Genomic DNA, 14,443 nt, shown 5'->3' with positions numbered 1-14,443 from the left:
TAATCGATGAACTCAGGCATGATGATTTCGTTTGGCTATATGAATTCTGCGGAGAAAATTCCATAAAAATTTTACACGCTTCAGTTTCAATTTAGTTTTTCTTTCATTCAACTTCATAATATCTCTTCGAGACATCCAGACTTGATGACTTTGTGGTATCTTTTAATATCTGGAGTTTACTGTCTTGTTATATTATAATGACCTGAATGCCAAGTGTAGACCACGAGAGCTTTTTCGGGCCATCTGGGCGCTCTAAGCAATTTTAGTGCTTTTGCAAATTAACGAAATACCTACTACATACCTAAAGGAAACTTCATGAACGGTTTTGCTTTTACGATTGACGTCACTAATGTTTTATCAAATCAAAATTGTGGGCTCATAGGGGCTGAAAAAAACAATCAGATTCATAAATAGAACTTCCGATGATTTTTAGCGTAAAAACTAGTAAAATATATGGAATTCTTGAGCCTCATGGGATAATGTGTAACCCAAACGATGTGCAGTATGTTTTTATTGCCTGTTTCACAGCGGTAGACACCTCCACTAGTGAAACACAATATCACCAGGGGTTTACCAGAAATAGCAATAAAATTCTCATCTATCGCGTCTATCTAATGTTCAAAGTTATATAATGTTGGCATAATACATATAGCAGCGAACGTGTGGCTTTTTTCCTCATCCTCATGTTTCGCATTTAGGTACACAGAGATGCATGTATTTGATGGATATTTAATGGAAAGTTCATCTTTCGCCCTAAATGGCTATCCATATTTACTATAAACTTCCTACATACATGTGGGGCAAAATCATTTTCCCAACATAAGCTTATTTAACTTGCATAATGACAAAATTTCCTAAATTTTCACCTTAAGCTTTAATGTTGGACGACAGTACGTATTATGTGTAGTTTAGAATAATATTACTTTTCATTGAGATTAAAGAAAGATGAATCCCTTCAGAATAAATGCCAAATGTTTTCTTTAGTATTTTTTGTTTAACTTCCTTGAGCTTTTATTCAACTTCGGAGCTTTTATAAGAAATGTCACAATAAAAACAGCTACAGATCGTTAAAAATTCCTCGTAAATCATTTTGCGATAGAGCATTGAAATGTTTTTCATAATAAACTACAGGATAGTAATTTTTCTTTTCTCTATAAAACGGGATAACTTTAATGGAAATAAATATTATTCAAAATTTATAATTTTAAATTTTACATCCACACAAAAGTTTAAATAAAGTAAAGCAGAAGTTATTAATTGAGCTGAATTTCCATGAACTCTCCACATATTTTTTCACAACTTTACAATTACTTTTCAACAGTTGAATCTCCCGACGAAGAATTTTCCTGCAAAACTTTCATAAAATTGTCACTTTTTCAAAAGAATTAATTTTAGTACAACATCACTTCATGCACATTTCTGCTGAAAGTTTCCTCTGAAGGGAAAAAAACTTTTCACAGACAGGTGTACGTTGAAAAACCCCAAAAGATTTAGCAAAGTGAGGAAACTGCGATGAAAACGAGTTGAATCTGAGAGTGAGGCGTTTATGGCATTCCAAGTGCGCAAGAGAGAAAATTTTCTAAACCGTTGTTGGAATTCTTAAATTATTCTACATATACATATGTATGTTTTATACACTTTGACTATGTATGTATGTACATATATATGGAGGTATATGACCATATACATATGTACAGCTCTCAACATATGTACATAATATGTATACAGTATGTTTTTGTTTAAAAAGTTTCACAATGAGGAAATTAAATTAAGCATGGGCAAGATATTGTGTTTCTTTGTAAGCAGCGAATACTAAGAGTTAGGATAATAGACTGCGGCTGTTCTTTAAGTGTTTTTACGAGACTTTATTGTCATTAGAACAAATTTTCATGTATATGCGGGGAGCTGACTGTGAAGGGCACGTCCATATGTATCTTCAAAAGTAATTTTGAAACTAAGAATGAAATTTTGTGGGTCTCAAATACGGAACATTAGAAGCAATTATGAGGAAACTTTTCTTTTGTGGTTCTCGGTTTGAATAAATATTTAACTATTTTCTGCAATAAACCCCCCGTGGGGAAATTTCATTTCAATTTCATGCAAAACTTCTGTATCAAACTTAAAATCTTTGCTTCATTCAAAGGGGGCAATTATTTTGCCATTGCTAAATGAACTCAAGAGTGGTGAGAGAGAATCCGTACAAGTTTCTTATGAAAAACTTATATAACTTGTGACTTCATACTTCATTAGTGTTCTTCATGTGAATTTTGTTTTTCGGTCAGAAGATTCTCTTCAAAAACGACCCAAAATAGAATAAATAAGTGCAAGAAATTAGCTAAAAGGCACACAAGTGTAGGTACTTGGAAGAATAAATAAATCTACAACCGAGTGAAGTGGCTCACTAATGAAGCGTGACCCAAAAATAGCACACAATGTCTGAAGAAGGTGCATCGGACAATACTATAGTGAAGCGCAATGCCTCATTGGACGAACAGAGGCTTGCCTTTGCCGCATCGAAAGCAGCATCAAAAAATGTGCTGCAGGAGGCATCTCGAAGTCAGAGCTTCCAATCATCCTCCTCCTCTTCGTCCAGTATCACATCAACAATGACCGTGGTGCACCAGCAGCAGAGTCACTTTCACCAAAAAGTAAGCAGCTCAAGTAGTGCCTCATCCAGTGGTGCATCCAGCAATGCCGGTGAACAGAAGACTATCACCATAAAGACATCTTCAACGAGCGGAAGTGCAGCAAGTGGGGCTAAAACAAAGTTCCAGAGCTTCCTGCAGCAGCCTGAGATGGGGATGCACGGTGGTTTCCTGAGTACATCCACACAGCATCAGAAATTTGTCAGACAATTCGTACGATCGTCGTCGGCACACAGTGAGAGCATCGATAAGCCAGCAATAAAATGCATTCGTAGTGCATCTACACAAATGGATGATGGTGTGGTGCAGCAAGCGGCTGCCGAAATGTCCAAAGTCTTTCACCAACAGTCAGTTCTTATTTCAAAATCAGCTGAAACCATCGAAACTTCCGCCTCGACTACAATGGGAGGGGGTATTCGCAATACTCTCACCCTCTCGGGAGGCCTTCTGGCACCACCAAATCGAAAACTTACCATCTTGAGCCCCATTCATGCTCCACCTGGACTCCAGGAGATGCTAAAGCGACACCAAAATCGCTCACCATGCTCACCGAGGCTTGTATTACCTGGAACAAATGAGGCTGATTTATTTGGGTAAGAAATTTCATTTATTCTTTTAAATAGAGAAAAATTCAATAGAGGAGGTCAGCCTAAATTCAATTGATAGAGCTATCTATTAATAATAATGCTTTCAATTGAACTGGATTAATTCTTGTCATCCCTTAAAGGAAAGGGATAAAAGTAGAGTGCAAAAGCTCAGACCAGAGTCATTTTCCCCTACGATATAAAAAAAATCATTGTATTAAAGTACATACCAATACATTTCTAAATACAAATGGCAATGGACGTAATAGAGATTCATTAAATTTTAAAATTTAATTTAAATTTTTCCCAGAATAACTTATTGTGAATGTATATACGGAACTATTAATAAACATAGGTAACATGTAAATATTTTTTGGGAATATATGGCAATTAGCGAATTTTTGAGAATAAATAAATATCATCATGGTTGATAATCACTTACGTATTAAAATTCCAAATTTCACTGAGAGATTTGCGCGCTTCCGTTCAAATTTTTCTTTTGCGGTAAATATTGTTATTTATATCATTTTACCTGCGTCACAGAGAGAATCACAAGCAGGGCATTGTAGTAAATAAAAAAGAAATAACAGACTCTTTATAGTCTGTTAAAAAAATACAGCATGCTTGAAAAATTGAATTTTGCTTTTAAATTTTATCATGAGGATGATAAGTTCTAATACCTGTAACGACAATATAGCACGTCATAGGTACTACATATTATTTTTTATTCCTCTAACTTCGGTACGATAACCTTATGGAAATGAACGAATTTATATTAATTAAATGATAAATTAACAAAAATATTGTGTAAAATAATTAAATAAATAAATAAAAAAAGTATCTAATATTATGAAAAATATTGATAAGCGAGTAAAAACAAATAAAAAGCAGTGATGTTCTACTAATTTATTAATAATAATTCATATTCAAACATATTTAAAATACATTTCTCCGCCCTTTAGACTTGGCATAAACAAAATATGTGGGTATATAGTAATATAATTGAATTGGTGGATTGCAAAATTGTGCCTCGAGCAATGGCGCTAAATGTTTTGTATGATTCACAACAATGTGGGAATAAATTAGCATCAATTTTCCCCGACATCGAAATATCCAAAAGAGAGACACCGTGAGACGCCAAGGGTAATGGCAAATGATCGTGAAGATGTATTTCCCGCCACATATGCTGATCGGCGGATTGGTACGCGGGATGTGAAAGATTTGCGAGCAGTTCAATCTGTCAATTTGTCGTTTTCACACATTCTTGACGCACAACTCTATCAGTTGGATTTACTCAGAGTGCTTTTTTTTCTGCCGCAAAATTCTGTCCTCCACCGTGAGTTTCAGCACAAACCTCAGTGTTATCAGACTCTGGCTGTGTTTTCTCCGCTAAATTGAATATTCTGAAACAGAGAGCGAGAGAAAAAAAAACACTCAATAACTCATTAAGTTGAAGTGATTTTAATTTTCGGTGAATGGTGATTTTTTTCCTCCACCTCCTGTGCTATGTTCTTATTTTCTCTAACTGTGTTAGTTGTTAATTAACAAGAGAAATACTGTAGATTGCGGGAATTTTTTTACGTGGGTTTTTTTTGTTCACGCAATTTTCCTCGGAAATTATATATACATATGTAGGTATACCTACTCCTAATAAACTCGTGTCTATAGAGAACAGTGGAAAAGTGATTATAGCGAAATACAGCTATATAGGATAAAATATCTTGTGCGGGGATGTGAATAAGAAATTGAGTTTACATGGTTCTGTGGGCTCAAATGCTAATTAGACGGAAAATATCTCGGAAAATATGATTGAATCACTAAACAGTCTTCAGCGAATTTATCGTGTTTTAATAAAGAGCAAATTTGGTAAATGTGAGAATTCGTGAGTATATATAGCCTCTAGCACAGAAAATGCTTTCTTCCTCTCCAGTTCATTGAATTTCTTAAGGTGGTGAAATTTCGCACTAATTTCCCCCATCATCGTTTTCCATTTTATTCCGTCCATTCTAAATTTCTAATCTCTATTTTTGTCCTCACATCGGATCTTTCTATTTATCTTGTGACGTTTCTTTCATGGATGGGTTCCCATGCTACATATATGTTTTGTATCCTTGTCCATCTGTCTCGTAATCCTAATACTATTTTGTATCTATATAGTTAACACAATAAATATAACATTCTAACATATATAATTTAGTTTGAATCTATGGGTGAAAGGCACGCACAAATCAAAGTAGAAGGAATCAGATTTTATCATTTTGTCGGGTTGGCTACCTCAGTGAGGAGAAAATTTATTTTATTAACAGGTAAATCCGGTAAATCACACAAGGTTAAGAGGGTTTTGGAATTTCATTCCTAATACATCAGATGGATTTCCCACAAAATTTTCCTTTACCAACATTGAAAGTTTCAATGAATGCTTTTGACGATTTATAGAAATTAAGTTCAGACTTGTAGATTGTTGACCAAATTAAAATTCAACAAACTATTGCTTAACATGCGCTCGAATGTACACTACCAATTCCATTTATTTACTGGAAAACAAGATAAAGAGAATCACGGGAAAAGTCTACATATATAGGGATCAATTGACGTTGAAAAAAGCTTGGTAATTGTTTATGTCCTCGTCGAAGGATTTTTTTTAGTTTTTTTTTCTCTCTGGTTCCCTGATATATGAGATGATTCTATTCAATTCAGAATCCATTCACTCAAGTCTCCTAAACCCAACATATGTATGAACGAATCTGCCTGATAAATACATAACATTACATAGAAAACTTATTTGACGCAAATCACAATGTGAAAATAATTCAAAACTCCTACTTATTGCGAATTTTGAGACATGGAATTCTGACAGAGATGGAATTGTTGAAGCACAAATTTTCACCTCTACTTTTATTAAATTCAATGTAAGCACAAAATAGGTATTTTTAGCAAGTTTTACAGCTGCCATACAAAAACTTCCACCACCAGATTCATTCATAACTAGCAAATTTGACGTTAAACTATACCAAATGCTCTTCAATGTGAATAAAACATTTTACTTATGTAAAATTCATTCTTGCAGAAATTATTTCTCACAATTTCATTACATTTTAACAAGAAGAAAATTCAGGAGTTATTCATGTTATTTTCTATATTAAAATTGCAGTTGAAAATTAGGGTTAAATCTCCGTGAAAATACCCTTCCAGTCCATAATATATAATGCAGATATATAAAATATACAAAAAAAAACAAGAAAAGGTGTCTTCCCTTTTCAACTTTAGATGAATTTTTCACAAAAGATTCGCTCTCCTTTATTCTTTTCCCCCCTTTTCCTTTTCTCTTAATGAAAAATTTCACTAATTAATTTCTTTTGTACACCCGAGCGATGTAACATTTTGCTATGAACTCACGGGGGAATTGATGTAATTTCATGTAACATATTGCATGTTTTGTTTGATGAATGATTTTCTGTGGTTTTCAGTTTTCAATTTCTGACGCACGTTCCGAGGAAATTTCCATTTTACCTGAGGATACATCCATCCATACCGGGCTAAAGAAATTCATCAATATATATCAGCCAACATTATTGATTTGATAACCTTCCACCCACTCGAGTGTAAAGAGAGGGTTCTCTTTTTTGGATAGGGGGAAGAGGGAATCATCAATTTGGAAATGGGGTCGAAAAGTTGGAAAACGGTGGACAATTTTGAGCAGTATGTGCGCGCGGTTTTATTTAAATATTTGCACAGTGCAAATATGAGACATCGTGCCTAATCAATGAGATAGCAATCGCTCATTAGTAATTCCTTCAAATGTTATATACTTTATGTTCGCATTTCTTGCTATCTTGGAGACTTTCCAAAAAGACATTTTTCGTGTAGCCCCATACATTAAGGTGATTCTCATCAAGGGCGTGTTTATTTACACGTAGGTGGATCGAAAATGAGAGCAAATAGCAAGGGTATTTTTGCGGAAAAAGGGTACAGATTACTATCGCTATTTTCGCAAACAAAACTGCTTTGCAAATTCAATCTCAAAAACTCCTTTTCAAACATTCTAAATGAATTTTAATTCTTTGGCCAATTTGTACAATGTGCGTGAAGAAAGTCTTGAAGAAAATTGTCACTCGCGAGAAAATTATTTCATGGCCAGCGGCAGATAATTTGCTTTGATGACTTTGATTGAAAAGCTATAATCATCTACAAGTGCCCTAGTTTATTCTAATTTAGCCACCTTTCAGAATTGATTTATTAGTTTGATATATTGGCAACGTGTCTTAAGATTTCTCACAAAACTGTGAACCATGTTATTTCTTTTTTTTTTTTTTTAATTTAGAAAATTTCAAGTTTCTATACATAAAACGGAACAAAATATATAAAGTATCCACAAGATGACTTGATTAAATAAAATTTAATGACAATTTTCTTTCTGCTTGACTCCGCTAAAGTTTCATCCTTGTTGTCCATAATATACTTTTAATTTAAAATTGAATGAGAGTTTAATTCTTTTGATACCATCTCAAGTATCATAAAAGTCTCCATTAACACAGAATATTCGTCCCACAGACACCATAAAATGTTTCACTTTGACACAAAAAAGAGAGCTCTTCAAAAATTCTTGAATAACTTCTCCACATTTTCTCTACTTTAGGTCCTATTATGCAGTGTTGCTTCCTTGTGAAACTCATTCATTACCACACCCTCTCACTGTTCAACCTTAAGAAATGGATGAGAATGTTTAGTACTATCCTATCTATAAAGGGAAGCTTTTATATACATACAATACACCTACATTGTTAAAGAAGGAAAAGTTTAAAGAGCCCTGAAAATATATAAATACATACATATTACAAGAAAAAAATCAAGAAAAAAGCCTACGTGTTTTTTTTCTTGGTATATAATATTAAATTTAATAAATAGCGTAATTGGTGTGACAATATTGGCAGAAAAACCCCAATTCTTGTCTGATTCAGCATTCAAAAATGTGAAAATTTGAATATCCTGTATAAATATGAAAAATGTGTCACGAAATATTTCCTGAATCATCATGCGAAATTCATCCTAAACAGGGGAAAAAATGATTTAATATATAATGTGAAGGTATACTCACTCACGTAAAGGTTTGAGTATTTATTTGAGACGTCAGGGAATTTTGCTAGTATGTAATGAAGCAGAAGATATAAAAATTTACTGAGGAATTACCCTTATATATGTATGTTATTTCATATTCGTGATAATATCCGGTACATTAGTCTGTTTCTTCTCTACCTCTCGAAGTACCATGAGATATGTATTTCTTCCTTATAGCGGAAGTTTAAGAAAACGTGGTTCTGTAATGAGCCCTCTCTAGCGCAACGACATCCCATAGACTCTGTTCCCAGTGGGAGAAACTCTCACAAATGATGGGAGAAGTAAATGCAAAGACCATTAGGTAGAAAATGAGAACAAACAAAAGTAGTATTTCGGACGGTGTTTCATTGTTTTTATCTTATAGTCTTCTTCTAAATGTAGGTAGGTAGGTCCATAGAAATAATCTTAGTTGAAAGTGTTTAAGTTCCTCTTCTTTATTGTCACATTTTATTTTTGTTCTTATTCAAAAGTTACCAGATTAAAATTTCATTGAATAACTTTAGAACATTTTTTTGTTATGTTCATTTTCGATAAGGTCTTTGTAGTAGGATTTATGTATGTAATTTTGGTACATGAGTACCTAACCTACCATATCCTAACCATAGGCAATATAAATTACTCTTACAATATATACCCAAAATTTAATCAGATGCTTAACACTGTATGAACATCTTTTTCATTGCTCTGTATGCCCGTATATGATAAAATTTAATATGCAATTAAAATTTCATTTCAATGCTTTCCCGTCCCTTTACAACTTTTGCTACATATAGGTAACAAATTGTAGCATTGCCACTTTTTCACCTGAATGTGGTGATTTTATAACCCAAGACCTACAAAAGATATCAAAATGAATTTCCATTTCGCTCGTTCCCCCATCAAAAACAAGGAAATATTAAAAAATGTAATGTACCTGACTACACCACAAAACCCTTCATCAACAGCATACATAATTGCGTATAACAAATTAGTAGTCAACCCATGGAAAATAAATTTTCATTAAAGTTGTGTTTTTGTGTGGTTGGGTTTTAAAATAATTTTCAATCAACCGTTTAATTGATTGGTGTGAACAAAAGAAATTACTCTATGCTTTTTAAACCAATTAAGTTTTCCCATCAAGGAAATGGGAGAAAATTTCAAAGTTTCAGTGAGAAAATTTAGAGATGCTGCTGGGAATTACATCTACCTAAGTGATGAAATACATATTTTATACCTATGTATTAAAAAGTATATAAAATTTATTGGACTTCCTAGTGCGGATTTAATGGATATAAATACTGTCAAGTGGATGCCAAGGATTTAAAATACATACTGCAGGATGTATGTACCTACTTGTTGATAAACAAGCATAATGCTGTCCTCTCGCGACACATAATATGGCAAATAAACATGGAATTTGAATACTTCATAACACATTAATATAAATTGCCATGTAATTTATTAAATTAATCACATAATTTATATATCAAATATTTAAATACATAGAAAGGTATTGCCAGTTACAATGTAATTAGATATAAACATGAGAATCACAACGAATTCTTCATCATTTTACGTTTCACTCATAGAATGTGTCGTTAAAAGGAAACTTCCATGAAAAACAATCAGCCCTTTCACAAAAAAAAAAACTTCTCAATTGTTTAAAAGCATCGTAATTGTCCTTTCTAGGGATCAAAGGTGAATTCCAGAAAGTTTCACAAAAGCTTTCACATTTTTCAAATACATACTGTACCCTTTATACAGACGAGAATATCTTCTTTTTCTTCTATATGCTCGTTATTTGAAAATGTTGAGAATCAAAAGTCGTTGTTAATCAATAAATGTTTCCATACATTCATACAGACACTCGTAAAAATAAGAACATAATTTGTGCTAAAGGAATTCAGCTATAAAGAACCATAATGCACTTATCAAAGTCCATTAAAAAATTTCAAAAAATAAAAATATTAAAAAAGAAGACAATAAATCCATAAATTGCATTTTAATACTAGATGCGAGATTTCTTGATTGCTCCACGATACGACGTCACATCGCAATGAAATCTATTTTTAATTAAAGAACGACCTCTGGTGAAACTTTATCAATGATTGATAGCTTATGCGTCACATTACATTCCCTTCTCCTTAATCACATAAGATTTTAATTTAATTCAATTTAGATAGAGGTGTAGGTGCGATTTTTTTGTGAGTCTCCATGACTTTGATTTTTTTGTGTGTGATTCCCATGCCATTTTTTCAACCTGTTCAAATATAATCGTTTGAGTTTACTAGGTTTTAGTGTATCCTGTTTTCATATTGCAAAATGCGATTTTACAAACAAACATTAAAAATGCCAACCTTCATTTTATCAGCATAAAAATTGATTTTCCATTAAGGTGTAGATATTGAATGAATTTTTAAAACAAAATTGCCACTTATTAGGAACTCAATTATTATGGAAATCGAAGCGAGAGCTTTATTGATGGGGCAGTTTTAAATAAAACTAATTTTGGAAATTACCCTCATGCTGTGATAAATTTTCTCTTATACCTTCCTAACAATAATTGAGAGCTTTTTCGCATGGAAATTGGAAGCTTTTCATTGTGTATTTTGTACATGAGTTTTGTATAGAAAAGAAGGTTCAAATTTGTGTATATGGTGTGTAGTCTGTATGGGAAAGGCAACTGAACACGGAATGTGGCAATAAAATAGATTTTTACAATTTATCCCACACCTCGCACTTGGTCTGCTCCACACCCACAACACATGCGGTGGATTTTCATACAAATTGTACATAGTATATGCATATAAGATACGAGGTAAATTGTCGCTTCGCTCCAATTTACCTCGCCCCGCTTCGCGGGGATTTGTTGCGCTTCGCGCAAATTTTAGAGGGAAAAAAATTGTGATGATTTAAAGGTAGATTAGGGCCACTTATCAATCCCGGAAAAAAATTTTGCAAAGAGAAGACATCATTTTCATACAACATTTCGGGCGCCAAATTCAAAAATTTGCAAAAAATGCATGACTTTTATATGGGGGCTACCTGGAGGGGGGCTTTGGGGGGAAAATGAATACGGCCATTCGAAAGCGCCTGATATAAGGAGTCTCTGTACCAAATTTCATCGCGATCGGTCAAACGGTGTAGATTTGTATAGCTGTACAGACACGAAATCCTTTCTTTATTATATAGATGGAGAGCTCTCATCAAACCCAAAAGAAAAAAATTTGCAAAGAGAAATCATTTTCATACAACATTTCAGGCGCCAAATTCAAAAATTCGCAAAAAATACATGACTTTTATATGGGGGCTACCTGAAGGGGGGCTTTGGGGGGAAAATGAATACGGCCATTCGAAAGCGCCTGATATAAGGAGTCTCTGTACCAAATTTCATCGCGATCGGTCAAACGGTGTAGATTTGTATAGCTGTACAGACACGAAATCCTTTCTTTATTATATAGATGGGGTGAATCAAAGCGAATGGTTATGTTTTGCTGTGCGTGCGGCTTTGTGAATTGCAGAAGAATTGGGGATGAAAATTTCATTAGAATTCTTCGACACTTGGGTGAAACGTAAAAGGGGAAAGAAAGCCCTTGAAAATTGGGGTGGGTGTGAAAGAGAAAAATCTACGGGTATATATTTCTACCCTAATGCAGATCACATTCTAAGTTTTTGCATGTGCGCATAAAGGAGAATTTTTCTCATTGAGGGGTGATGTGGTAAAAGCTTTTCTTGGCGAGCTTTTTCCCCACTACTGGAAATTTTTTGAAGCTTCTCTGAGAATCTTTGTACATACTCCCACGAAAAGCTTGAGAGAAACAATTCTTAGGGGGAATTTCTTGAATGAGAGAGAACAAACTAAAATTAATCTGTTGAGCATATAAATGCTCTGTGAATTCGTGAAAAATCGTGCTCAGCTAATTTGCTCCAGAAAGAAGATGTGTTCACTGAAACACATTACAAGGAGAGGATTTTTTTTAAAAGAAAACTTGCTTGTTTGAGAACCCCATATTTTATGCAAAATGCTGTTCATATGACAAAAATTTTCCTCTCTCCTCGTCAAGAAAACTCGTAAGACTCGTAAAGGTAATCTCAGACAGAGCTCTTGTACGAGTAAAAATTGTCTGACGAATTCTCTTATCACTTGGTGATTGTACTCCTTCTCTCTCAATCTCTCACGAACTCGTGGGGAAAACCATATTTATTTCTCACCGACTCTCTTTAATTTTTCCCCTCTAGATCTCTCACGTAATCTATTTTTAATGTATGTATATAATCTTTTAGTGTGCCGAGAGAGAGAGAGAGAGAGAGAGAGAGAGAGAGAGAGCGAGAATATTCCAAGTATGTGTGCTCGCGATGTAAATGTGTTTTTTATTGCGCTTCATATGATTTCATGAAATTTTACTCCAGTTTTGATTGAAGACACTCCAAAGTGAGTGGAACACGAAATACAATCTCATACACAAAAATGTGTTTCAAAACTAAATAAATATCAAATAATCTTGACTTTTTTTACGATTTTTCCAAACACTTTTTTACCGCGATGTAATGAAAAAAGAGTCTGACAAAAAGTGCAAAATCAGTGATTTAAAAAAAAAAGAATTTGTCTGGCATTTTTATGTGAAATAACGTGGGGTGATCGGAGAGTCAAAGAAGAAAAAAAAATTGTCTTCTCAGTAGTGGTGTGCGATATGATGGTGTGACGTCAAATAAAGTTTTGCAATGTGAGACGAAATTCCCAGGTTAATTTTCACACGTACACCCTTGGACGTTTCTTGGGGGGCTTTTCTCCTTTTCTCGCAACTCTCTGTGGCTCTCCGTCTTCATCCCAAAAAGCTCCACGGTATCCCTTAGGTTGTGTACTACACAACATACTTTATATGTGGGAAAATATACGGTGAGAAGACTGTGGCGCCAGTGAGAGGGCCGAAAGCTCCATGGGAGAGCGAAATTGTATACATATGTTGAAAAAAAGCCCTGTGAGAGTTGACGGTTGGCGAGAGACACCTGGAGAGTACAGCCATCAGTTGACCGCGTATTCTCGTGTGTGGCGCAACAGAGAGCCAAACAACCATCGGTCCGGCTGCTGAATTGCACGCGGAGTGACGTCACGGGAGTGCAATCGCGAAGCTGGACAACCCACACGTCACGCGTCGCGTGTCCTCCTGCCCATGCAGCAATTGTGCCGCATCGCGACTATCCGGCGCGATAAAGGGGTAAAGATTTGCCCAAGATGGCGCCGCGCGTCACGACGGCGACGACGATTACCCAATGATTCGAATTTGTTTCCGCCAAATACCCGCGCGAGCACTCGCGCGCCATAAGTTTTCGCAGTTTTACTCGCAAATGCAGCTAATTTGGTGACTTTTTGGCACAACTTTTCTTCCACAATACAATTTCGTTGAAATGAGAGAGACAAAACCACATAAAGTGAATGAGATTTCCTCCCAGAGATTGCTATCCATGTGATGTGTGTTGCTCTCATTTTTCGGTGCGAGTGTGTGCCTTGTGACGAATCGAGATAAAATAATTGAATGACACAGAAATTAATTACCACTTCTAGTGAATTCTCTTCATCTCTTGTGAGATCAAAAGTGTGACACTATAGGCGAAGAGAAAAATTATAAAAGTTTCCCTATGTATGTATATACATAAATTAGTAAACTATACCTACATACCGCAAACGGCCGATGTTTAATTGAAATCACCTGCAATGATGGTAAAGTGTAGCGCGAAAGATGGTTAAGTGGTGAAGAAATTTCTGCAAAAATAAAGAAAAATCAATCTGCAACTTTTCCGTGATTAATATTCACATCTGAGAGTCACTTTTCAATGTATATATTTTATGTCTTTTTGATTAGTGTAAAAATGTTGTTTTCTTCTGAACAAGTGCAATAAATTTGCATTTTGTTGCATTCATTCGTTGATGTACACACAAACATGTAAGACTTAATTGATTGGAGGACATAAAACTCACTCCTATCATAGAAAAAATCCCCACTATGCGTCCCCATGGAGAATCAACATTGCAGTTAAAATGTGTAGTAGTACTACTCGAAATGCTTTATGAAATATGCAAAAGAAAGCTCACCCTTCACAATGATTCCCAACAAACATTAT

At 34.5% G+C, this 14,443-nt stretch overlaps 2 protein-coding genes across 24 annotated transcripts in view; both read left to right on the top strand.

Moving 5' to 3' along the window:
• LOC129790342 (clavesin-2-like) overlaps window positions 1–14,443 on the top strand; it is an 891,203-nt gene that overhangs the window by 630,990 nt on the left and 245,770 nt on the right. The gene's annotated exons all lie outside the window — the stretch shown is intronic.
• The window catches only part of LOC129790146 (cAMP-specific 3',5'-cyclic phosphodiesterase), a 102,672-nt gene that overhangs the window by 68,434 nt on the left and 19,795 nt on the right, over window positions 1–14,443 (top strand). For 7 of the 23 annotated variants that reach the window (XM_055827490.1, XM_055827480.1, XM_055827474.1 and 4 more), the window contains exon 1: window positions 13,060–14,042. The exons of 5 other annotated variants lie outside the window; for them this stretch is intronic. Coding sequence is in view for 6 of the 18 variants with exons in the window: in XM_055827468.1 (XP_055683443.1) it covers window positions 2,433–3,238 (806 nt within the window). In the remaining 12 variants the exon portion in view is untranslated. 11 more of the 23 variants (XM_055827467.1, XM_055827471.1, XM_055827470.1 and 8 more) reach the window with 8 other exon arrangements.

Source organism: Lutzomyia longipalpis, chromosome 2, assembly GCF_024334085.1.
Source record: "Lutzomyia longipalpis isolate SR_M1_2022 chromosome 2, ASM2433408v1".
NCBI lineage: Eukaryota > Metazoa > Arthropoda > Insecta > Diptera > Psychodidae > Lutzomyia > Lutzomyia longipalpis.
The sequence above is the reverse complement of the archived record's forward strand: the minus strand, read 5'-3'. Positions and strand labels throughout refer to the sequence as shown.